This window comes from Mchenga conophoros, linkage group LG5, assembly GCF_057382185.1.
Source record: "Mchenga conophoros isolate Kocher_MC1m ecotype Shallow Benthic linkage group LG5, M_conophoros_male_GT1.1, whole genome shotgun sequence".
Taxonomy (NCBI): Eukaryota; Metazoa; Chordata; class Actinopteri; order Cichliformes; family Cichlidae; genus Mchenga; species Mchenga conophoros.
The window spans coordinates 36,196,454-36,222,520 of record NC_140530.1 but is presented as its reverse complement, the minus strand read 5'-3'; the positions used below and the strand labels follow the sequence as shown (position 1 = coordinate 36,222,520).

The 26,067-nt window shown below is 40.8% G+C and overlaps 1 protein-coding gene across 2 annotated transcripts in view; it reads right to left on the bottom strand.

Moving 5' to 3' along the window:
- Positions 1–25,191, bottom strand: part of kif5ab (kinesin family member 5A, b) — a 74,095-nt gene extending 48,904 nt beyond the window's left edge. For both annotated transcript variants that reach the window (XM_085275183.1, XM_085275184.1), the window contains exons 1-3: positions 24,479–25,191; positions 3,382–3,469; positions 18–91 (exon numbers count right to left, since the gene is read on the bottom strand). In XM_085275183.1, coding sequence (XP_085131309.1) covers positions 18–91; positions 3,382–3,469; positions 24,479–24,607 — 291 coding nt within the window. In that variant the 5' untranslated portion in view covers positions 24,608–25,191. The remainder of the gene's footprint in view (positions 1–17; positions 92–3,381; positions 3,470–24,478) is intronic.
- Between the last annotated feature and the right edge of the window lie 876 nt (positions 25,192–26,067).

Here is a 26,067-nt window from a genome sequence, read left to right as displayed (position 1 = left end):
TTTTAGCAGCACTGTACCTCCATGGTGTGTGTCTTTCCTGAGGAAGTCTGCCCATAGGCAAAGATAGTCCCATTGTATCCTCCCAGTACATCTGAAGCGAGGAAGAAGAAACAAAAGCACGTTAGAGAAGGACGCAAGGGGGGAAAAGAAAATAGGTAAAGAGTGTGAAAATAAAGAATGGCAGGAGAGAACAGGTGCAAAAATATAAACAGATATAAATTTCTATCCTGAGTCACATATGTGGAAACCAAAAAATGATAGCAGCCTGTTATGCCTGGCTTACCCTTCAAATCCTCAGTGCCAAAGTAATCTACTGGTGGTTGGAAGTGTATACTGTTGTACACAAAGAAAGGGAGCTGTATTGTGAGGACCCTCTCCACCCCAGGTCCATTCACCCTGCCCGCTACCACGGTTTGTTCATTGTCAGCAACATCGGGAACACCTGGGCCCAGTGTGCCAGTGCCCTATAAAAGCCATGGAGCTCAGCTTTTGTGCCCCTCCCCCCATCCCCTAAGTCACTCATCTGCGTTTTTGGGTCACCGCTTCTTATATTAAAAATTCTTAAAAGAGCACCTGCAAACAGCTGCATGGCCATTTGCAGATGAATGATCTATCTGAAAAGGTTCAATTAGGTTTCAGAATTCATCAACAGCACTAGTTACTAGTTACAATGTCACACTGTCAGAGGCACTTCCTACGACCGCTGACAGTGGACTCATCTCTGTGTCCTGTTAGACCTCAGTGCACTTGATACTGTTGAACATTTTAATACAGAGACTATAACAAACTGTTGATCTTGAAGAAAATAAAGTGCAGGGGTTTGAATCTCATCAATCGATTCTAATTTGTTCACGTAAATGAGGCCTTTTCTTCCCTTACAAAAGTTTATCATGGAGTTCCCTTAGGCAAAAAAACTGCATATATTTTCAGTGCTATGCAGATAATATCCATCTTTATTTATCTAATGAATCCAGATGACACAAACCAATTACATGTCTGAAAGACATAAAGGCCTAATTAATTCAAATTCTTAATTGGCGTCACTATGTGCATCACCTTTATGCTCACATGACCACACGACTGGTTTGTGACATATAGTTTAGTATTTTTACTTCGTTTTTCATGTGGACATTAGTGTCTGTGTGCCAGGCTTTACACTGCTCTAAACACTGTTTTAAACTGTTAGGTTTTCTATTCTCAGTTCTACATGATGTCAGAGAGGGAGACTCTGTAATATGGTCATCTCAGATACAAAGATCTGGCTGTCAGGAGTTGATATGAAGCGAGTCATCCTAAAAGGCTTTTTTCAGATGGTGGATGAACGGAGAGGAGTCACCAAGACCCTTTGTAAAATAAAAAAGGATTATTTTTGAGCGATGAATTATGAAAAGCTACTCTAATAGAGTCCAGAAATGAAAATATGAATGTGGAAAGAAACATGGTAGGTCCCCTTTAATAGTAAGATTATCACACTGAATTTGCTAAAATCTAAATAAACCTGCCAACTCTGTGTACCTCAAGGTGTCAGTCAAAGAGGTTGTGTGATTGCATACCAGTTAAACTAATTATACCCTTATCAACAGGCCCTCTTACCAATTATAAGAGGGCCTGTTGTTTCAGCCGTGAAAAAAGTCGGATTGATTTGAATTCAACCTTGAAGCAGAGTTGCCTAAAAGAGCCAGTTTGCCCTCCAGCATTCAGCAAGCAGAAACTCTGTAAGCTTTGGCGGCGCTTTGTGCTCTGGGCTTCTCACTGCTTCACCCACATTTGTTAAATCTGTGCACAAGGTTTCTACAGTGTGAGTAGCAGTGAATGAAAAAATAAAATGATAAAATTGTTTGTGAACGTGTTTTATCGCGACAGAAATTAAACGGCATACAAAAACAACCAGACAGGAAGTTCCCAGAGAAATACAAATATGTTTGACCTTTGCTCCAAAGGTAGATTGATCTGAGCCTCATAAGCCTGTTGGCTCTGTGGGGTACGTGGTATTTAAGCTTGGTTAGGTGCCGAATGACCTCTGTTGCTACACACAATAAACAACAACTTCCTGCAGCATTAATGTCACCAGGAGGCAGTCAGCGAAATACAGAGCAAATACAGATATATTTCCCTTTTTCTTAGTGGAAGCCATAGCAGAACGCCTCCACTCCAGCTGAGGTTATAAAGAAATACACCCTTGGATGTTATAGTGCTGACAGAGGCCAATAAACCTCTGCGATAAAAGTCAAACATGGATAAAGAAAAACATATCATCCCAGAAGTCCAGCAGCCACTGGTCAGCTGACCACAGACACATCACAAAGGCTCTCAGCTGTAACCATGCAGAACCCTCTTTCTCTCCTGTTTTCATGTGTTGCTGCCTCTTCTCATTCATGTCTTCCTTTGTTTCCACGCTGACCATAGTGAGAACAACGCAGAAGTGTGGCACAAAAAAAAAAGCAAACACTAAAGAATGTGTTATTGAAAGGAAATGAAGGCAGCGGGACACTAGATTGCTAAACTACAGAGACCTTCACAAAGGGAAACACAGAAGAGAAGAGTCAGCACGAGTCTGAGACAAAGACACTGAAAAGGGCAAAGAACCCGACGGCACAAGTGTGAAGAAAAAAACAACGAAAAGGGCAAAAAAAGACACTGTAAGATGAGAAAACTGAGAAAGTGTAAATATGGATATGGTTTCCAAACCTCTTTGCTCTCACCAAGCTTGCCCCCTCTGTTACCTTTTCCCCCTGACGCATTTCAAATCTAACTTCTTATCGCATGCCTTCCTTTCGTTAACTGCCTGCCTTGAATTTTTTTTCAACCTCGCAGTGAAAGCAATCCTGCCTTTTTATTTCTTTTTTTCTCAGCCTGCATGGTAATCTCACCTACAAGTAATCTTGCATGCCAAATCAATCTTTTTCATGCCCCATCTAGAACTAGTTCAATGGAGTTCCACACTCACTTTGAAGGTGGGAGAAAAATGAGCCCCTAACAGGGAAAAAAGAGGCAGACAGACATAAAGAGATGCAGACAGAAGGAAGGGAAAGAGAAAAAGATTCAAAAGTTGAAGGTAATGGTTTTGTTTGAACTATATGCCCCTTGGATATGCCGGTCCTTCTGCGCAATGATAAGCATGCATGTCATTAATCAGCGCATTGTGATGCTCCTACATGCAGGCCGTGTGACTACATCATGTGATGGAAATAGTTTTTTCTTGCATCTTGTAAGGGAGGTGCTAATGGATGCACCAGTGAATTGTCAGTGTGAAGTGACACCACCAACATGGATATCACGATTATGGTAATTCAAGGTGCTCTGTCGTTTTTTCCCTCAGCTGTTGTGTCACTCATACGTCATGGAGACAAAAAACCCCACAGAACCATGTTTGTGACTCACCTTTGACTATCTGCTTGGCACAGGTGCTGTAGACCTGCTCCTGTGTGCTGTTAGTTGGGAAGACTCGGTCAAACACATACGCCTTCCCCTGTGGAGGCCAACACAAACACAGTCAGCTATGACAAAGACAGTTTAGAGCGCGCTTTAGATCATACTCAGCACCTCATCCTCCTCTGTGATGTGCTGTAAAATGCATCTTGGGAACTTTGCGAAGCAGAGCGCACGTGACGGAGACACATCATGTTTTTCACTAAAACATTTATGTAAACCCATATTGCCACTATAAAGCAGTGCCACATCAATATTTCCTATACGCAGAGTGAACATGGTTTATGGATGCTCTGTCCATCTGTGTGTAGGCTGAAATAGCAGGGTGTATATCACATTAAGAGGCCCATCTGTCTCTTTTTGATTAGTGCAATATGCATCCTGAGTATATTTGATGGAGGCAGTGGTTGTTTCGAATGAGTGCACCGCAGCGTAGAGTAGAGCTTTGAGCAAAAGGTTGTTTGACCCAGAGAGACAGAGAGACAGAAAGAGAGAAGAAATGGAGTGGAGGCGTAGAGAAGACGAGTGGCAGTGTAGAAAAAGTGAAAGACAGCAGATGACCTGAAATCAGCATTTGAGAAAAGGAGAATAAAAAAAAAATGCATAAAGACTGCAAGGAAGAAGAGCCTGTTTCTCTGACTGAACCATCAGTGGGGCTAAATAAGTCAACATGGTGACCAGCCTGCGACTACCCATAGACGGGAAGACATGAGCTAATTCAACGCACATGTCTGGACTGAAAGTGAAGACATTCAGTGTTCAGCTAAATGGATTGATTCATCTTCCCAGTGCAGGACATTTAGTAACACACACCACTTGAAGTGGTCAATAAGATCGGGGTTTATTCTACTTTGAGCAAGCGCTGATGTAAATCCAGTGACTGGGAGCTGTCTTGCCTCCTTCAAAAAGCATGCCTGACTGCTAACAGACCCACTTGTGCTTCTGTGCGTGGTGCATATACTATATATGTATACAAGATTCACAGCAGCTGATTGCCTCGAGGACCTTCTCTACCACCCACAAATACGGCATACCTTCACTGTAAGGAGAAGACACGTACCAAGGATGTGGCAATAAAGCTGAAAAACACAAGCAGAAACTTGCAGGTTATTGTTTCGTTTGTTTGTTTCGATTGATCGTGTAAATTATTGCTTTTCTTTCCAACTCCTTAGATCACCATGACCTGGATGGCTGCAAACCTGCATATCATGTAAATGTGTTTTAGTGGTAGACGATCTATAAATAATGTATGTCTGCCCTTTGCATAAATTGCATATGACCTGTGAGGATGATCTAAACTATGATTATTGCTGTATCAGAAAAACCCCGGTGATCCATACTATCCGTACTATCAGCAACTGTGAATAAAATACAACAATAATTTCGCCAAAATTTTACAGATGGGCCCCATTGTTCCTGAAGGTTCCAAATGGGACAGCAAGATAAACTCGAAACCCCACAGCGCTCCAGTTTACAGTGGCTTGAGTAATAAGTTCTGTCAAAGATGCATGGCTCACTGACTCACAATTTATGGTTTTTCTTTTTGGGCTTTTGAGCACATTTATTATTTGGTTTTAAAGTTCCATTAAGATGAAATTTTATTTATTTGTCATATCTATTTATGTATTCTGCTTTGGCCGGTGGAAAGAAAAGAGAAAAAAATAAAGCAAAAAGGATAGGTCGACGAATTTATGTCATTTTTAATGATCGCTAAAGAATTAAAGGGAAGTGATGATGAATAATGAAATGTTAGATTAAACTGCACCACCACAGAAGAAAAAATGCTTGAAGCTTGTTAACTTAATTAAGTAGTCTATAAGACATATAAGTTATGATATTTTGCTTACAATGAAATATTCTTTTGATTAAGGAAGCTGGAAAAAAGTGGATGTTTCTAAGGTAGCTGGAGCTAATGTAGATGATGCTGTGTGGTTTTTACCTCTGCTCTGATTCTCTCCCACTTACTTTTTTAAAAAGACATTTAAAGACAGAATCTGAATCTTTGCCTTGACAAACAACTAGACAGTGCAGTAGTTTTGCATTTCAGTTTTATTTACACGGTTTAGCACAATCACTACCAGGCCTGTGCTCATGGGGACAGGCAAAGGAAGGGGCATGGACCTGTGGACCCTCAGGATTGCAGACTCATTTTTGAGATGCGGAATGTCACCTCTTCAACGAGGACCTGAGCTAGCGCAGGATGGGACTAGATATCATTGTGTGCACCGGTGCACACAGTGATATCTAGCTTTTCTCCAGGATTCTGGAGAAAAGCAGGTCTCTCCTTTTCAAGACTGGCCCATGCTGGTGTGGGGACACTTACAAGCCCCCGGCTGTGCATCATCATTGTGGCGTTTTTCCATTTTCTTGGAAAGGAACTGCATAGTGATCTAAAGCAGAGTGTTGGTTCATTATTGGACTTCTATGCTAGGCATGGGCTGGCCTTTACAAACACCATGTTTGCATATAAGGTGGCTCTTACGTGTATTTGCTTAGGTCGAAAAACAGTGATTTACTTTTTTGTCTTGGACACTCAGATGAAGAAAGGAGTGGAGGTATTAAGTGACCACCACCTAGTTGTAAGTTGGACCAGATGGTGAAGAGAAGGCTCACGGACAGCAAAGCCAAACAAAAAGTGAACATCTGGCAGAAGCCTGTGAACGAAAGGTCTTAAACTCCCATGTCCAGCATTATTTCTTTTGCATCCTGGGAGAGGCTGGGGACAAATGAGTCATGGTCAAGACCCACACTGCTTGCAGGAGCTGTGGTTATAAGGTCATCGGGACGTCTGGAATACTCTCCTTAGCCTTCTGCTGCTGCGGATGGGTGGCTGGATGGATGGATGGGTTTATCACAATGAAAATGTGTAGGGTGTTTTTTTTATACAACAGCTTGTGATCCTTTTCAGTGTTGCTATGGTGTGACATGAAGCTGGCACTGCGGCGTGCATTAAAATAATCCACTTCAATAAAAAGAAAATTATAAATAAATCAAAAAATAAACACCATAAGCAAAAGCCCTTAGGCCAATCTAGTATATTGACACAATTTATAGAGGTTATATAAAACGTATTATTTCAACCTGCCAAGAGATTGAACTCTGTTCAATCTATATATTTTTTTAAAGTTGTCGCACTAGAGGAGAAAAAAATACAATTTGTGCCACTCCCCAACAACGGTCAGTGAAAATCACGCTGAATTACTGCAGAGTAACAATAACAGAGTGTTTCAGCAATGACCTCCCACTTTACACTTTTATCTTTTATTAGTGACAGACTGCAGGAACACTTTGGCAAAATACAAGCTTCAATTTTTTATTTCTATTCTACTTCTCAATAAGCTGAGCTGTTGTGCTGTAATCACAGCTGCAGGTACAAACAAGCTCCACGTCAGAACTGATTAACCCCGACTCTCTTCCGAATGAGCCATTTATAATATACTACACACATGCTAAATACTATGGAGGGAGGCACAGGGGAAGGGAGAGGAGTCATGATGTGGTCTTCATCGGGATGAATAAAATGAATCTGTTATGTAAGCTGGGTAAAAAACAGCCCTTTGCCCATCATTTGTTATGCTGTCTCCACTAAAACACTAATCTGCTCCTGTGCTGCATGAATGTGATAATAGCACCGGCATACAAGACATTCTGTAAGCTTTCTATCTACACGTCCATCTTTCTGTCAGGCCTGTTGGTCCAGTTAGGTATTGTTACATCTGCTTGTTTGCGTCAGTGCAGAGTCTAACATATGTCTTTTCAATTTCGTGAGTGGACGCTGTTAAAAATGCAAGCGTGGGAAGCATAGTGTGTGCATATGTGAGTGTGTGTGTTTGTGTGCATGTGCATGCGTGCAAATAATATATCCAATTAAATTTGTACATGCAGACATTGTCTATGGCCCTCAGCTCTGTGTGCCATGCTAAACACCCACATGGCCTATCCAGCCTGCAATCTGCTGCTGTCTGCCAGGAAACAAAGAGGCAGTGGGCTGCGAGAGTGAGAGAGAGAGAGGAACACCAAGACGCAGACAAAGAGAGAGTTACAGAAAGGTTCAAAAACCGCAATAAAAAACAGAAACTGTGAGACTTTTCCCCAGCGGGCAAAGAATGGACAATTAATTACAAGACCGAGCTGTGCAAGGAGACAATAATCAGAGAGCAGAAAATAAAGTAGTAAAATCAAGCTATATAATCAGCAAAAAAGACAGAGAGAGAAATACAATCAAAATAGAAAACGACAAACCCAGGAGGTGCAGAACAGACAACAAGAACAAGAGGAAATGAAAGAATATACATTAAAAAGACAAAGAAATGAGAAACACAGGGCTGCAGCAGTCAGTGACAAATTTAGATTATTATGTGAGGGGGGCAGAGTTTAGGACCCTGTAGAGCAACCCGAGGGCTTGGCAGGGATCACACAATCATATTTATGTAAAAAAAGAAAGAAACATAGCAACCGTGTTGCCATCAACCATCAGTTTATGGACTGTTTTGAGCATTTAAAGCCATCTTGTTTTCTAAAACCAGATATGACAAGTGAGCTGATGCATCTGACTAAGGAACCGAGGGCGCCACTCGCTCACACAAAAGCAACCTGCCAGTCAAAAATTAGCCAAACTCTGCTTTAGTGCTTATTTTAGCATAATTTAGACCACAATTTATAAAATCAAAATTGTGCTGTGTTGGAAAAAGGCTTAAAACTATTGGCAGTGACAATACATGCATCTCACTAGGTAAATGCATGTACAAATAATAAATTCTGCTAGATTTCTGCACAATCTAATTTTTTTTTGCAACATGAGAAGTAGCTGCGTACTGGTCAGAAAGGCACTTCCACACTGGCCTCACATTTCAGACCAAGAATCCATATCCGTGATTCAATTTGAATTCATTCAAATATATATCATACATGGTTTTTGATTCTCATGCATATGTCAGTCTCTTTTCCTAACTCCTTGTGCAAACAACAAGATGAAGAACAATATGTTCCAGCCAAAAGAAAAACGTGGAATTTCCATGTAAATGAGCATCCCCCTAAAGCAGCTTTAAATGGCAACCTGAAACTGGCTCCCGATGCTGATAAACCAATAGAACTGTCAAACCCTTCTTCTACAGCAGATGTTTTCACAGATAAATCCGTACTATACCATAACCAGAGCCATCTGGCAGATGCACAAAATTATGAAGCAGCAAGTAAAGAAAGCAGAAAAACAACACTGAGGATGTTCATTCAACTTTATATTTTCTTTATAAATTTTATATCAGATAAACAAATCACAGATATGACTCAGACTCTATTCGCTAAACAGCTGAACACTCTGGCTTTGTAAAACGTGCTTCAAACTATTTCAATTAAATCATTTACAGTTTCCAGATCATAAAGCTGAATGAACAAAAATGGTGATGTAATCATTTTTCCAGGATTTGAAAAGGAAAAGCGGAGTCAAAGATGCTTTTTACACATGTTTAACTTTTTGGCCCACGTATTTGTCTACAAAACTACGACACTGAATTGTATCATAGTCAAGCAAACCTAACTGAAAGGGAATCTATTCATGCACGGTCCTACGTATATCCACATAAAACCTGCAGAGGGTCTAAAGACAAGGGAGTGGTGGCAAAATTACCAAGTTAACCTTGAAACTTCTAATATGTTTGGAGTTGTGTTTAAAGTTTTTATTCCTCAACTCCCAAGCAGCCAATAAAGAGCTGATCTGGCAGCACTTGGAGGACGAGCACAATATTAGATAGGTGGTTTAAATTTTGCAGCTATTCAATTACTGACAACAGACAGTAGTAATGCACCAAATCCCTTTGCCACATGTTAAAAAGGCTAAAAACGACAGAGTTGAAAAGATAACCGCCCACAGCTAATACTTTGATTACAGTAAACTCTGCAGGGCTTCGTTTTAAGGAGAAATCACAGCCGAGGTTACAGCAACTCAGTCACGGCTACAAAACCAACAATAGCAGCTGCTATGAGAAAGTCTGCACAGAGCGCTTCACCGTGAGAAAGTAACACGCTTCACTGCATCGTGCCTAACATCCACTTCTTCCCTGAGAGGTTTTTCAGCTCCGTAATTACCCAACGCTACATCCACCTTTGCTCCTGGCAGACAACACGCATTACTTGCTTGGTCACACAAGGTCATCTGATGGGAAACTGCTTTATGGAGGTCTGTCACTTGACCTTTATGTTTCTGGTGAGGAGCATTTCAAAGAAACAGCAACCTTTCTGCAAGAAAAGGCTAATTCTGGAAATAACACCTTCTGCTTGTGCTGAATATTTAGTGACTGCCAACATTTGCAATGAGGGAATAATGCTTTCCAACACAGGGTGCATTTCCCTTCCACTAACCAGGAGAGACATTAGTAAAAATTTGACAGAAAGAGCTGGAGGAGATGATGGGAAAATTGGGCCGTGTATGTGTTTCTCCTTCTCCAACACATTGAGATCATTTTTTGGCTCGTTTATAGATGTTTGGTCTTCCTGTGTAGGCTTGACTGGGGGCAGAGAGGAGGCAGAGGCAAAGGAAGTCCTATTTCCACTAATCAAAGTGAGAGTTTATATTGGTCTCTGTCAGTCTTTGCATCAGTCTTACCCACAAATTCATCAACCCTCCTCTCTCTCCCCACAGAAATGCGAAAACAGGCTCAGTGAAAATGACAGGAGAGAGTAGCAGCTCAAGCTGCCAATGTCTGCACCATTCTTCAGGCTAATCAGGCTTCAAGCCCCAGATAACAGCATCATTAGCGTTTTTCTCGACAACAGAAAACCCCTCACAACTGCAAAAGCTCCAGTCACACAATATTATCTATCACTGCTGTTTTCCCTAATTCACTGGGCTGACAACTTGCAGAGTCGACTGGCATAGTGCCTCGAGGGCAAAGTGGCTGTGAGGTTCACATGTACAGTAGTGAAGTCTGGATGCAGAGATGCAGTGGTGGCGTTGTATTCTTCTTCTTCTTCATTTTTTTGTTTTTTCAGCTATCAGAGCCATTTTTGTAGCAATTTCACTTAATCGCTAGCTCGGGGAACTGAGGTTTACCACCCAACATTACTTTGTTAACACACTTCTAATCAGTTATTTTCCTACATCAAGTTGCTTATAAAAGATCCACGGATAGAAGTGGAGCAATTATTCCTGAATCAAAGTGAGATACTCTGCATAATTTATCAAGATGAATGAAGGAAACGGGAGACAGAGGAGTGGAGATGGGAAGGAAAGACTGGGCTTTGTTCGCCGGGACTCAGACCAGAAAACGGGAGCAGCAGCTTCCCAGTGGACAAAAAGCGAAGTTAGAAATTGAAAGACTTGGAGTGACTTCAAAATGAGGAAATGGAGACAGACTAATTGATTGTTATAATGCATGCCATGACGGATGAACTTCAACGACAGCCAGAAAAGAAATGAGCAGAAATGATAGATTGATAAAGGCAATAAAATGCCAAAAGCAAATATTTCATCCTGTTCTTCATATTCCGGGAAAGTCACACACTTGAAACACTCACCACAGCCGAGCCTTCTTCTGCTTGGTATTTTTTTGTATTGTATTGTATCTTTATTTGTTTCAGACATATAAAACAAAAAACAATATATACACACTACATATATTTTCATTTACAGATACGAATATATATGTAGATATACACACGTATGTGTTCAGATAAACAAAAAATATATAATGAAAAACAAAATCGTCTGACATAATGTAACAATGTTTGGTCTGAAAAGGAGTAGGAAGAAGTATGTATGAACATACTTATTAATTCCTACCCCTGCTCAACATCTTATTGATCCCACATAATTCACCTAATTCCCATCATCACATACTCCACACGATACACGAGGAGAACCTATATAAACATGGCTACCGTGATTGATATAATTTGGATATAATTTGATATTTTTATACATACAATGGGTGATCATCTTTATCGGTATCATATTCTTCCAAAATCAGTTTTCGAAGTATTTTCATGAACTTACTAATTCCTGAGCATTGCTGTAGATCTATAGTAAAACTATTCCACAGTTTTACCCCATAAATAGTGACACAAAAGGTTTTAACCTTTGACCGTGCTTTAAGAATCTTTAGATTCAATTTCCCCCTCAATTCATAGTCTCCTTCTCTGTCATAGAACATCCTCTGTATATTTCCTGGTAACATATTGTATCTGGCCTTGTACATAATTTTTGCAGTTTTATATTTTATAAGATCCATAAACTTCAGTATTTTTAATTTCAAAAACATGATGTTAGTATGGTCTCTAAATCCTGCTTTATTAATCATCCTGATTGCTTTTTTTTTAATTTTACACACTTGATTGTAGAGATAACACACACATAACAGATGCATCCACCCTCCAGGTCTGAATAGTCAAGTCAAAGTGAAAGCACATTAAAAAGTGCTTTTAAATGACCAGCAGGAGGCAGCACCAGTGGTTATAAGTCTTTTATGAGTCTGTGGAAAAAGTACCCTACTTCTTACGTGATTTATAACCTTACTAAACATTCCTCCTAATGCGCTTATGGACTTACTATATCATAATCTTTGATATGACTTGCAGTTTATGTTGAAAGCTAATTTATTCAAAATTTTAACAAGTGAGTGAAAGTGGGAATAGCATTTACCTAAACAGTAATTCCTCACATGGCCTGGAAGGAAGCAGGGACTCTGATTTCTAACACGTGGGGCAGATTTTCCAAGAAACGCCTCATATTTCTAACCCTAATTTAGCTGGTTTTAGCTTCACGTCACTTGATGACATAGATTAACTCAAATATTTGTTCATGCTCTCAAGCTAGTTGGCCGCCTAATAATTCAGTCTATGCAGCAGCGTGGCTGGTTCATTGCACCCGGCCTGAACATGATGTGTCACAACCATATTAGAGTTTCTAATGCCCCATGTACTGTGTGAGAAGGTACTACACACAATATTCCCGGTTTATTGGTGTAAATAGGATCTACAAATAGGAAATTATATGACCGAGCTTTGAGAAACACTTCAAATGTCTTTTTCATAATGTGCTTATTTGTGCCTTGTCTGTGGTGTTCATGGCTAATCTAAGCTAAGATTAATATAGAACATCATAAGGACATTAGCATGGCATTTCTCTTGTCATCTCACCCTTTGCAAGAAGGCAAACAAGCATGTTTCACCAAATATCAGGCTATTACGCTTAAAGTGAAAAGGGTAAATTATCATTAGCAGTTCTACTGATGAAGAGCATGCAATAAAAAACAAAAGCCTCTAGAAAACAATTTTGTCAATTAAATGTTGACAAAGTTCTTGAATCCCTTTTTGTGTTGTTTAGAAAACACAAACGTCCCACCTGATAACACTTAATTATGTTGTTTCATGAGAGGCTTTATTTGTTTTTGCTGTGCATCATGTTGCCTTTATGATTCCAGAAACTTCAAATAATTCAACCGTATTCTCTTTATTGAGCATAAAAAAAGCTCAAGCACACACTGAGGAGAGCCCTCAGCATTCTGTAAGTGCAAAGCACACAGAAAATTAAATTTTGTTCAGATACTGCAAACAGTGCAGAGAGACAAAGGAGAAAAGGTTTCAGAAGGAGAGGGGGTAAGGAGCAAGGAGAAGAAAGGAAACACTTGGCAGAGATGACAAAGATGCCTCATCGTCTATGTGACACTGACTGCTCCAGCGCTTGCCTGCAATGTCACATTTGATTGGCCCCCCTGCCTTCACACATTTTCCATTTATTGATGTTGTAGAATTATAAAAATCCTAGAAAACAGAAATGAGCCTTGAGGAAGAACTGAGTTGTCTGACACGAAGCGAGATCAGCCGCGTCAGCCTGAAGCAAAGATTTTCAGTCACAGCCCGAGACAGCGTGAGCGCCCAGCTAATAGCTGTCCTCCCTCTCAAAGGGAATATTTGATGTCAAAAGGCATATCTAAGGTCTTGCGGCCTCACACTTGTTATCTCCTTTTCAGCCAGCAGTCTCTTCCTTTCAGCTCTACCTGCGTACAAGTTAATGCAATCAAAATTAATTCACACAGGATACAGGATTACTGGTGACAGCAGCTTTGTCTCTGTCTACAGCACTTCAGCACACTGGGGGAAAAGCCAAACACATTCAGCATTTAATGCTGAAGAAATGTGTGTTTTTCTTTTCAGGCAGCAACTTTACCTTAAAACGCCCTGTGCCAAAGTGCCAATATAACTTAAAATGTGTAAAGTAATTCACGCAGCACCTTCTAACACTACGGGAGCAGACAGCGCATCAGTTTATCACGTTTTTTAAAAGGAATATATGAAACGTTTTGAAAGGTGAAAAATATGTCACCCAAAAAGTGGTTTATAGAAAGCAATCTTTCAACTGAGCCATTGGTCCTTCTCTACGACTAATTCAATTAGTACACAAACCTTCGAGCCAACTTTACTGGTTGATTTTAGCCAAGAAGTAATGCTCCAATGTAACGATAACGCAACCAGCTTACAACTCTAGGCCAAATTAAAATAGAGGGTTTGTGTGGTACAGGGCCACAGTCTAGATTAAATGTGAGCCTCGACACTGTGACTGATCCTCCATACAGCACGTTTCAAAGGAAGACACTCACAGTACCCCACCAACCAGCCACAGCTCTGCACCACACCACTGGTATAAGGCCCATTAATGTGGCCGAGAACGAATAAAAAATTAGACCACGAAGAAGATTCAGAAAAGTAGCACACATTTCAATCAGCTTCTGCTGCAAGCAATTAGACTGAATCAAACTAGGACTGAGCAATGATTTAAATTTCCTGTAAAAACAACATGGTTATGGTGATTTTCACTGTAATTCTGCCACAACTAATGACAGCAACATGCAGCGAGGTAATTTGGATAATAAAGGCCTCCAGGAAGAAAAAAAGCGACTTTATTAAGATTTTGCATAAAATGGAATTAATGAGAAACTCCAGGAGACAAAAGAGGTAAGGTAAAAGAGCAAACCAAAATAAATAAAAAAGTTTGATATGATTATCGACGTACCTGCTGGAAGCCAAAACAAAAATCGCATCGTGCTGCTTTAGCCTGGAGAGAAATGCTTTTTAAAGTCTGAGCTGGGGCCAATCCTTGGCCATTCAAAGATTAAAATAAGCCTGATATTTATGTTTGCCAAGATTTTCCAAGTCTCTTTTATGTGATGTAGTTTAAATTAAGTACTAAAATCGGGATAAATTAGATTATCCACAGAAAAGGAAAATGTGCTTTAAAGCATGGCTCTCCAGGGAAATAATAAAAAAAAATGCTGGAGTACATGTCAGCATTCTTAAATGTCAGTTCGATTAACTGTGCCGTCTTTAACCAAAGGAAACAAAGTGTTGGGCATTGGATGGCTGGGATATTCCTTTTCTCTCCTTGGGATTTCCTTGCTTTCCTATTCCCAAGACAACAAAACACCAGGGGTGCTAGCATGTCCCGACACGTGCACGAGCATGTGCAGCTGGTTTACGAGGTACTGCTCGCATACACTGAGGGCAGACACGCGGCCTGGGCAGCATACTGGGCATGGCCATGGCTAATGAGAAGAGGACGCTCCATTAACACTCCCCAGAGCTAAAAGCTTGGTAGTCACAACCCACTTGTGTCACAAAGGCAGAGGAATCATGAGGAAAGTGTTGACGAACTGGAAGAGCTTATCTAACCCTGACACACATGCACACTGAGTAAAAATAAAGACGAGCTGAAGGAACTGGAGTTAATATCCTGTTCAGTGTGGCTGCTGACTGAATTGATGTCAGTGTGATGTTAGTATTAAGGCGTGCTGAGAGTCTTTATTGGTATGGGGTAGATAGTTTTGATCCTTGACATTATAAAATTGCACAAGTTAGCTTTAATACGGTGATGATTTAAATATTGATTTCTTTATTGAGGAAAGCAAAATAGATCTCAATGAGCCCTTTTATCATTTTGTACCTCCTCACATTTCTAGGAGGGATAAAGGGACGTAAACTCCGCCAAAGTCAACAGATCCCTTAATATTTTGGCTCCTGACTGACGGGAGCTTCCCCTCTTGACGCTATTAAAACCTGCTAGAAGATGACAGATGAGCTGAGCTTTTTTTCTCTCTTCTTTAAACTGCTGCTGAGTCATGAGGAAATGAGCAGCGGAATCATTACACCATGAAATCCAGCCAGACAGAGAAAAATACTGTGAAGCATTTATTGTGAAAGAGAATGACAGAAAGAACGAGAGAGGGAAGAAGCAGACGAGGTCTAATCCCAAGAGGTGGCTGCTTTCGCACCGATATCCAACATGGAGAAAAGAGTCCAGATCTTGACCCCGCACAGCAGTCCCATCACACCGCTAATTGGAAAGGGTGTGAGCTCTGCGCTGATAGAATTAGAGTGCCAAAGTGTGCGAGCGAAGGAAGAGCACACCTTAGATCACCACTTGTGATTCTGCTTGGTTTCCAGACAGTTAACGGTAATGCGAAAAAATATCCTTGAGAAGAAATGGTTCTGCTGGAGCTATAAATAACAGGTACAAGACAGGTAGATGACTTTACACGGCGCCCGACATGCTCTGTCAACAGTTTGTTTCAACAGCAGCTGTTTCCCCTGCATCTTTTCTACCTTGGCGCCTAATGAAGAAAAGGACAGGAGAAGGCGGGAGGATCGGCTCACAGATGAGATTAAAGAAAAAGAGCCCATCAGAAATCAGAATCACAGCCATCCCACCAACTAAGAAGCTGCTGGTTAATAATCAGCTAGTTTTTAACCATGTTACATCTATTCTCTGCAGCAGCACACCATTTGACCTTAATTTATTAGTAGCAGAAAAAGTAAAAGCTACCTCATGTGCCCACATGACATCTGAGAGCTGAAGTGCAGGGTACGCGCTCTCTGTGAGCTCTCTAAGACTGTTATAAGACCTCTAATCCGCTATTCTTCCCAAAAATGTAAACAAGGTGTTGCTCACTGTTATGAATACAGCAGCCACTGCAATTTCTATAGAAGTCTTGTAAAACACTTAAGGGAACAGCAGCCATGGAAGAATAATCCATGGGATATATAAATGCTGTGCAAAAAATAGAAAATCAATAGTTGTTTAGTCCACACATATTACTTGGTTTTACTAACACGGGGGCAGAGAGCCACATTGCTTTTCATTCATCTGTTACGGTCAACAAAAAAAGCAAAGGTCACTCTGCTCCATGTAATGATGACATGGAGGTCAGCGTGGTGCTACGAAACTTCGAAACTTGATATAATGAGTGTTTGAAATGTTTCTTGTTATTTGCTGTACTTTGGTTCAATCTAAATCAGTGTGGACCTGCACTGCGAGGCCGGCTCATTAAAATGTAACTCTAATGTTGGAAAGCAACGGACCGTGATAAAACAGGCCCACAGGTATGGAAACACAATGACCTCTAGTTTGTGAGACACTGAAGGGTAGATCCATGGTGGAGGCTTTTCCTCTGGCTTCGTTGTAATACTTAGAAATGGGAAAGGACCTAATAATCTTTGTTGATACGTTCTTTCATCCTCTCTTACCCCCTCAAGTTAAACTCAGCGTTCGGCTAAAAATAATCACAAGGAAAGCAAACAAAATGGAAAATATTTTCATTTCTGGACAAAGGGAATGAAAGTGATAGTGCTTATCCCGCAGACTCTAGAAGATGAACACAGCCGCTGGGTATAAAAAAGTGAAGCCAAAGCAGAAGCTCCTTGAGATCCAATTCAACTGAGTATCACTGGGTGCTGGCTCCACAAAAAATAAATGTGAAAAAATCTGTCTGCAACAGATGCCCATCCAAAAAATGATCTACTCTGGTGAATTCTTGGATAGTGGTGATTTTAAAACAATTTTATCACTAAAAAGAACTAAAAGGGCAACATAAAAACCCCAAGATGCTCTCCAATGCATCCATCCATCCATGTGTGTACATGTTATGCAGAATGCACTTACAAAGCATAGAAGAGAGTGCTTGTGTTGTATAAAGCACTAGAGTAGAAAAGCGCTATATAAGAATCAGTTGATTTACCGTTCTCCAGTCACTCTACCCTCTCCAAATATATTCACTTATATCTCCAAAAACCAAGATGGTGATGGCCCCCACTGGCAACACTGTCCTGTGTTGGTAACAATGTAATAGGGTTGCAGAAAAGCTGGACAGATCAGAGAGATAGAGACAGGCAGCAGTTTACACTCTTACACAATCTAATACTTATTTGTCTTTCCTACACAGGTTTGCTCTTAAAGTTAACTCCATTCTGGGATAGTGAATCTTGAGCTGCTGAGAATCTTTAAAGCAATGGTTGGGACTTCCAGTCAATCAATCAATCAATTAATTAAACAGATTATTGTGGATTTGAAAATCTTTCTTGGTTTTCATATGTACCTATTTTCAGTGATATCAACTTTAATCGCATTTTCCAAGTTACCTATATGTGACTACAGCATAATAAAACTGGAAATTCTGTTTTTGGTTTGCCAAACCATATTTTTAATGCCCCCCTTGGCTCATGCGCTAATCACATGAGCCAAGGCGTGAAAAAGGGTGTGGGTCGTTATCAGCAGAGGTTTCAGGTGAAACTATTGTGAGACCCAATCATGTGACTTACTGAGATCACTTTCATAACCTATAAATGATCTTAAAGCTTCACCGTTACATTACAATAACAATAATTACAGTAATAATTACAGTAATTTGACAAATGTGGCATGCTTATAATAGTTCTAACATTTTTCATAAGCATCTTAATTCAGAACTTCTTATCACACGCTGCTCCTGCTATGAATATGATACAATTTTAGTATGCCTGTTACTACTGGACAGCAAGAAAGAAAAAATTCCATGTCTTTTCACCCCCGAGGCTGCAACCATCATTTATTTATTCATAGACCCGAAAGCGTGATTCACCGTCACAGTTTTTTTTGACTAACAGAAGATTAGGAGGGACAATCTGGCCTTTCTGATGCTGCATTATTGCAGGCAGTGAAATACTCGAGACAGCTGTGTCACTCCATTGTGGAGCAAACACAAAGACCATTCGTTGGGGCAGTACAGCCAGAGTGATTATTACTGTCACCCAGCCTCAGAGTGATGCTTAGCTCCACAGGTGGCTGCAAATCTGACGGTGAAAAAAAAGACAATAAAAGACTATGAATAATAAACACATTCATTTTGGGGTCACACAGAGAAGATAATGTGCCATACTGCCGTTGTTATCAAAATTAGCCTGATGATGATAATGTCTGAAAGTGCTTTGAGGAACTGATAAGAAGGCTGACTGGAGTTTTGATGTATGATCTGTGATAAATGATCGCATTGTTCTTCTGCTAGTTTTAGGTTTTATTTAGCCACTTTGCTCTGCACTCTTTCAGCTTTTAAACTCTCTCTGCCTGTGTTAGTGAGACAAACAACACAATCAAAGAAACACACTGCACTCCTGTTCTGCTGCTGCACCACACTTCAGATAAATTACACCGATTCCTCGCTTCTGATGTCAAACGGATGGGCCTATATCTTCTATAACAGCAGGGAAGCCATCAAACACAAGGTTCAATTAAAGCCCCGAGTTCTCAAGGTGAAAGGCATCTTGCCCAACACCTAGCTGCACGCAGACACAATTAGCATAGAATAATTATTACTGTCACACAGCCAGTGGTTTCAACAACTTTAACAGCAGAAGCCAAACATCATTTATGAAAGATAAGCTGATCTTTGATGAGAAACAAAAACACTTTTTTCTTGCTTGAAGTGAACAGTTCATAAGCTACAGAGTCCTGCTTCGGTTCAAATGAATCGATGAAAACTTCTTTTTTCATTTCTTACTGCTTCATCAGTGTGCACTGTGCACACTGATGTGAACGTGTCAAAGTTCTCATCATTAAAACCGATATCAAATTTGATCCTTGAGTCTTTCGTTGTTTGTTCCTTTGCACAGAAGTTTTTTCTGCACTTCACCAACACAAACTGTTTGAAAGTGCCAGAGATGTTCCCTACTATATCAATTCACAGTGTACCGACAGGCCATCTCCTTCAATTTTTAAATCTCTCCGGGTCCCCCCTTGTCTGCCATCCAGGTGCAGTCAAACCATCACTCTACAGCCTAAATCATTGCCTCTGTCAGTTAACAAGTTGTGGGAAGGAGTCATCCTCGAACAGACAAATGAAGGGTCATCACCACTGCCCAGATGCGAATTGTTTTTATCAGCCGACAAAATGTGGGTGCTTAGCTGTCACTACAGGGTTCTCGCAGCAGGTCTGCTTTCCTGTCGTCCTGATATTTTAAATCCTGATGCAATCTGACGGCCGGGGCATTTCAACTCACAGGAGACATGTACTTTTTTTAACAGCTTCTTCTGAGATACTAGAGGGACAGCGCACACACTGAAAGCATTTATGCACCAAAAGCCACTTACATTCATGCATTACATTCACAAAGATGAAAACTTCACACATGGTGTACTGACTGCAATTGAGGGGCGGTTGGTGCATGAAATGAGAGGAAATATAGGCAGAAAACTGCACTGTTCTGCCACAAATACTGGAACAACAGCAGGCTCTCACCATAGTGACGGAGTACAGTTCAACTTAAGTGGGCAACATGATGTTACCTCATTTCCTCAAACCTTTTTTTCAACCTTTGCCATCTATATGCTAATAAGAAGCATGCTTTGCTTCTTTTCAATATTAAGTAGCCTAAATGGAGCTAAAGTACTGCCCTTTCATTTCAAAAGACATACAGTCATTTAACACATTTTGTGAATTTTAAAACCAAAACATGGCCTTTCACATTTCTTCATCATCTGAATGAACATCTGAATTATGTGTTTATTATTCTGCTGTCTTCCAACCCAACCCAAACACATTTAAATTAGGGGTGGGCGATATAGACGATATACGATAGAAACGATATAAATTTGGCCAACGATAGAGATTTTGACTATACCGCTCTATCGCGATAGCGTATGTTGATGATGTCATCAAGCTGCGCCTGTTTTGGTCGAAAGCATTGCAGCGGCTACAACCATTATCATCTGCAAATTATGCCGGGCGACAGTCACAGCAAAGACATGAAGCACTTTTGAAATATGGGGAAATCCAAAAACTGCGCTTCCTCCACTTCCGTAACATTGATACATTAATGTTGAATTCTCTCGCAGCTGCTCTATTCCCATGTTGTTACAGTATATTAATAACTAACCTCGTATTGTGGATGAATAATCTCAGTTAGGGTTGCCAACTCCCTGAAAAATAAATAAGGGACACCTCGTGGCCAGGGCCGGGCAACCCAGTTGTCTTCACCCTTCCCAGTGTGGTAGCTCTTGTTTTTGTGTGTGAAATTATTTTTTAACCATTTGACTTGAATTTGATTTAAGCAGATGCATATTCTTTGTGATATGACCATATGGGAAACAAATGATCATTTAGCCATTTATTTTTAGCTCAAAATGACAACATTAACACAATAAAACAGGTCTCTTTCTTAAACAGAAGCCTGTCATGCTTAACGTAAAATTATATAAATTAATAGAAAGCAATAGAACGAAAAATATTCTTGTAACTGTGCACATATAGTGCATTTAGTACAATTGGCTTCAGTTGAGGTATTATTTCAGCTTTTCTAATGCTAATCAGCTGCTCCTGTTTGTAAACCCACTTGTTCCCATGATTACGCATCTTAACTCATCATCATTATTCATCTATGTATTACTTTTACGTATTAGTCATCTATTTGTTGTAATCATCTATCCTTGCAGTTGTTTATTACACAAAATAAATTATATTATCACACTTCTGGCCACATAGCGCTGATATTCACTGCACATGCCCATATTAACCCCAATGTTTACATACCATATCTGCTTCTGCCGTGGCCTGGTGGACAAAAAATTGGTTAAGGGTTCCCCGAGCTTTCACGCCTCTCATGTTCTTCATGTGCCCACCATTAGAAGCATGCCTATGGAAAAAGTGCGCCGGCACACAGTGAAGTGCGCTTTATAGGTGTTATCGTGCACTTTTCCAGCCAGGTGTTTTCCTTTTCCCATTCCTCCCTGTACTTTTGCAGCCTTTTTTCTTTTCTTTCTCTGAGGGGAACAAACATTGCTGCTCTAATGCTGGGCTTACACTGTGCGATTTTTGGCCCATTTTGAGACGATTTTTGAGTCGTGCGACCGATTTGGTGATCGGCCCGATTTTGGCCTTCATCGTGCATCGTGTAGTATACGTGGGGTAACGAGAAGCGATTAACAACTCGAGCAGCTCCCGATCATCAATCGCTCGTGAGGGTGTCACCACAGCCGCTCACACTGCTCACGTGCAAACACGTAAACGTCAGTGAAAAAGACGGCAGCGTGTGATCTGGACACAAGCGATGGAGGCACAACTTGTAGAACTTTGGAAAGCTCATCCGAGCCATTTCGATGTGGCCTCACAAAATTATCACGACCACAACAACCGTGAAAATAGTTGGATCTACATTGCTGCTCAATCACAGCTGCCTGATCAATGTTTTTCATTAGCAATTTAGCAAAGTTGATGGTGGTGGTGTGTCTGTGTGAGTGAAAGACAGAGAGAGCGAGCGACAGAATTTCTGTTATAACCTTCATTTTATGGAGGCACAGTGTGAGCACTCAGGTCGCATCAGAGCATCGGGCCGTATAGTGTGAGAACCTGCATCGTGACCTACCAACTTCTAACCCCTGCGAGTCAATCGTGCAGTTTGAGCAGGAGCTGAATAACGCGACTGAAAAAATCGCACAGTGTCTGCCCAGCTTTAGGTGTACTGTCGTCCGAGACGTGCACCGCAGTGTCGGCGTTTGTTTCCCTGTTGGCCATGCTTCTTGTTGTGGTCATCTGTTGTCTTCCGGTATTTTCTCAGCAAGCGACCTTTCCTCGACCAATGATATAAGCGGTAATCTGAATTGTCATACTCGAATTGTCATAAGTGTGCTGTCAGCTCATTGGTCACAAAGCAGGAGAGGGGCTGGGAATTATGTTTTCAAACAAAGCGTTAATTCCATTAACATTTATAGACTACTTTTGATTCTCACTGTATTACGGGACAAAGTGCGTCCCTTATTAGCTCAATACGGGACGTGTACTTTTGTTTCTAAATACGGGACGATTCCGTATTTTAAGGGACGGTTGGCAACCCTAATCTCAGTTGTTGAGGCCTGGAGTTCGACGCCCCTGTGATATGTCATGTTTAGGTGGAAACTAGCGAGCTAACTTCCTGTTAACTTGTAACTCCATTAAATTTAATAAATTCTGTTTTCATGGATGCATGGATGTTAAACTTAATTGTTGCACCTGGTAAAGCAGCAACGCTGATGATTTTATTAAAGATGAAATAATTTAGACCGTTTTTAACTCTCAGTGTTCGTTTGACTTTGGGACCTGAAGTCGATGGAGTTTTGGACCCAGATTACTCCGCGAAGCTCCTCACCACAGCAGCCGTAATGCTCTGACAATCCATCAAGCAGTGCGGCTTACCAAAGTTGTACATTTTTTAACAGATTTCTGCACGCCAAGATCGGTTCGAGGTCAGTAAGCACAACCAGAATTCATACATAAGGCACACTCTCGATTTTTGAGAAAATTAAAGGTTTTTAAGTGTGCCTTATAGTGTGGAAAATATGTTATACCGAAGAAAAGAATATATCGTGATATATATCGTTACCGCACGTGCTTCAAATTATATCGTGATATGGATTTTAAGCCGTATCGCCCAGCCTTAATTTAAATACAGTTGTCAAGTCTGATGCTTGAATTATATGATTTCAAGCTGCTATAATGCCAACCTGCCATCATCAAACAGCATCAAAATTATGTGATAACAAGCATTCGTTCTTCTCGAGATGTCCTGCTGCTGCAACCCAGAAAGAAAGACATTCCCGCAAGAAAGACGTGCCAGGATGTCAACCCTAATAAAGATGTCTTGCATTTTAATCCGTGTGTATATATATTTGTGTGTGTGTGGCAACAGAGTGGGCAGACAGGGATTTTCTGGCACTTAAAGTCAACCTTCAGGCCAAATGGGTGTGGATTTCACTCTCTCCATCTCTGTGTGTCTGTTCACGTGTGCATTCTGGTGGAGAGTGTGCTCCACTAGAATGTGGGTGTTAGGAGTGAAAAATGAATGTCTGTGTCCATATTTAATTATAGGCGTGCATTTATGCATCTATGTGTGTGTATGTTTGTGCATGATAGCCTCGGTCCAGATGTGCTCTACACAAAAAGACCAATCGCATTTAGAAGACTCTAATTTTCCTCGTGCATGCCAGCGATTGTGCAAAGCTGTCAGTGGTGGAGGGATCCCAGTCGCAATAGTAAACACACCCTTACATACAAATCCATAAGTCAAATAAATATTTTATGCTTTGGTTCATTATATTGCTACTCCAAAGCCATGACAGTAATCATCAGCTTCTATTAAGTTTGTCTTGAAACAAAATCCATTCACTGAACAGAATCAACCCCAGATCATAATTAAGGCTCTCATTAGGGTTGCACCACCTGATCATTCAACAGTGCTCTTAACAGCTGACTACAAGAAGCATAAACAAGGAGATCAATCAGTACTGCATAATTTTTCTGAGAGGGGAAACACACCAAATGTCAGCAGATCAATACAGGAGAAGGAGCAAATAATGAACTTGCTTTGGATTACAAAGGTGGGGTCAAGATTTAGAGGCATTTCTGAAAATGGTTTTAATCACAAGGCTGGCAAAGCGCTCTGCTTTGTGGAGTTTAGTAATCCTGAAGAAAGGTGATGCTGGGGAATGGCTCTTCATCATTTTGATCTTGGGCTTAGGCTAATGACAGATTTTGGAAAGCCTTGTTTCCCACTAACAGCAGCATCACACACTTGGTTAATGCTGCAGGCTAATCGCAGTATCGATATTATTGACAGAGGCTATACTTAGTTTGATCCCTGTCAGAAGCCTCTAAGCTTCCAGTCTTCAGTCTGGCCGCTTGCCTATCAGATGTGTGAGTAAGATGATAAGTGTAACCCCTAGCGTTCATCAAGTGCACGGAGATGTGGCAGAATGAAAGGAAGGTGGGGGAAAAAAACTTACCCCGAGGATGACAGTGTCTTCTCCTTGAAATATTGGGATGAACTTATCTCCGCGGATAATTTCGGACTGGTTCAGTGGACGAAATCGACATAACACCTTGATATTGCATTCACCGTTCGCATCGGCCATTGTGAAAATAAAATTTGTGGTTTAGCTTCCAAAGAGATAAAGAGGAGTTTAAAAACAAAAATAATAGCCTGATTTAAAAAAAAAAAAGCCCCTGTGCAACCTTTTCTCCTAAAGCACCTGCACGCAAACTGGAACCACCGGATATAGCCACATGCAAAGCGAGACTGGCAGGCGAAGCATTTGGAGTTTGGGGTTGCAAAATATTAAAAGAAATGTAAAATAAAAGCAAAACAGAAGCAGCTCCTGGGTGTTTACTAAATTGCCCTCAAATCAAAGCTGAGCTGCATCTCGGCGGCGGAGAACATATGGAGAGTTGTAAATGGGGAGTAGAGTCCAAACTGGTCCGGTCGGTCTGGATAGGCTGCAGGCTTCTCAGAGGCATGCCTTGCATCACTGTCAGCCCTGCTCTCTCACTGTGGGCGGGGCGTGGTAGCGACTCAAATCCTCTCTCATCAGCACCGCGGGCAGAGGGACCGAGGAGCAGGGAGGAGCGCTCCAACTCTGTCATATATACATGAATTAGCCTCCGTGGAAACTTCTTCAATGTTTCAGATGCAGCAGCTGTTGCAAAAGCACGAAGTATTTCTGGCATTTACGGAGGCATTTCTGAAAACAGTAGTTTGTAAGGAGCGGGTCTAGGGCTGCACCAGTCTGGTCGTCATGGCAATGCTGTTTTGCATGAGAGGGTAGTCATGTGGGAACTAGAGGGTTCGTAATTTCCCCCCAGAGGCTTTCCAGTCTTAAGCAGTGCACTGTGAAGTTAATGAGAAGCCTTTGACACAAAACAAAAAGTCAGAATAATCAGATTCGCATATATCAGTAAACGGGTGAGATGTTATTTTGGGGGGAGTTACCGCAGTGCACGTGTCTTGTATCAGACCCCGATTGGTAAATGGACATGTCTTTCAAACTCCGTGCCTTCAGGCTTGCAACAGACTTTTTTGGTATGCTTATTAAAATTCATGAAAATCGAAACAACCCAGACATCATCATCAGAGGTTTTTTTTTTTTAAGATTTCTATAAGATATTCAAGAGCTAAGCGGGAATGTATACAGCTGTCTTAGCAAGCCAATTACCCCTCATGATGAGTGAGCATCTTTCTGTGTGCATTAATTTCTTAAAGTCGGCTATACCGACTGCACTTGTAAAGGAGCATCCACTGCATATGCACTGTAAATGAGTTAGTTACATATTGTGAAATGTACATAAGTATATGACGTAAATTATAAATATTATTTTCAAACATGTCGATTTGAGCAGAAGAATATTGCACATCAGGGTTATTCATAAGTTGTTGACAGATCGACCACAGCAAGTATTACAGCTTTTAGGGAGAAGCTGCAACGACATAATATAAGATGTGTGTTTATAATTTAATAACATGTAGGGGGAAAACACGACAACTTTGTTCTTTTCCTGATCGTGAATCATCCTATTAATCGAGGCGTGTTGATCGAGG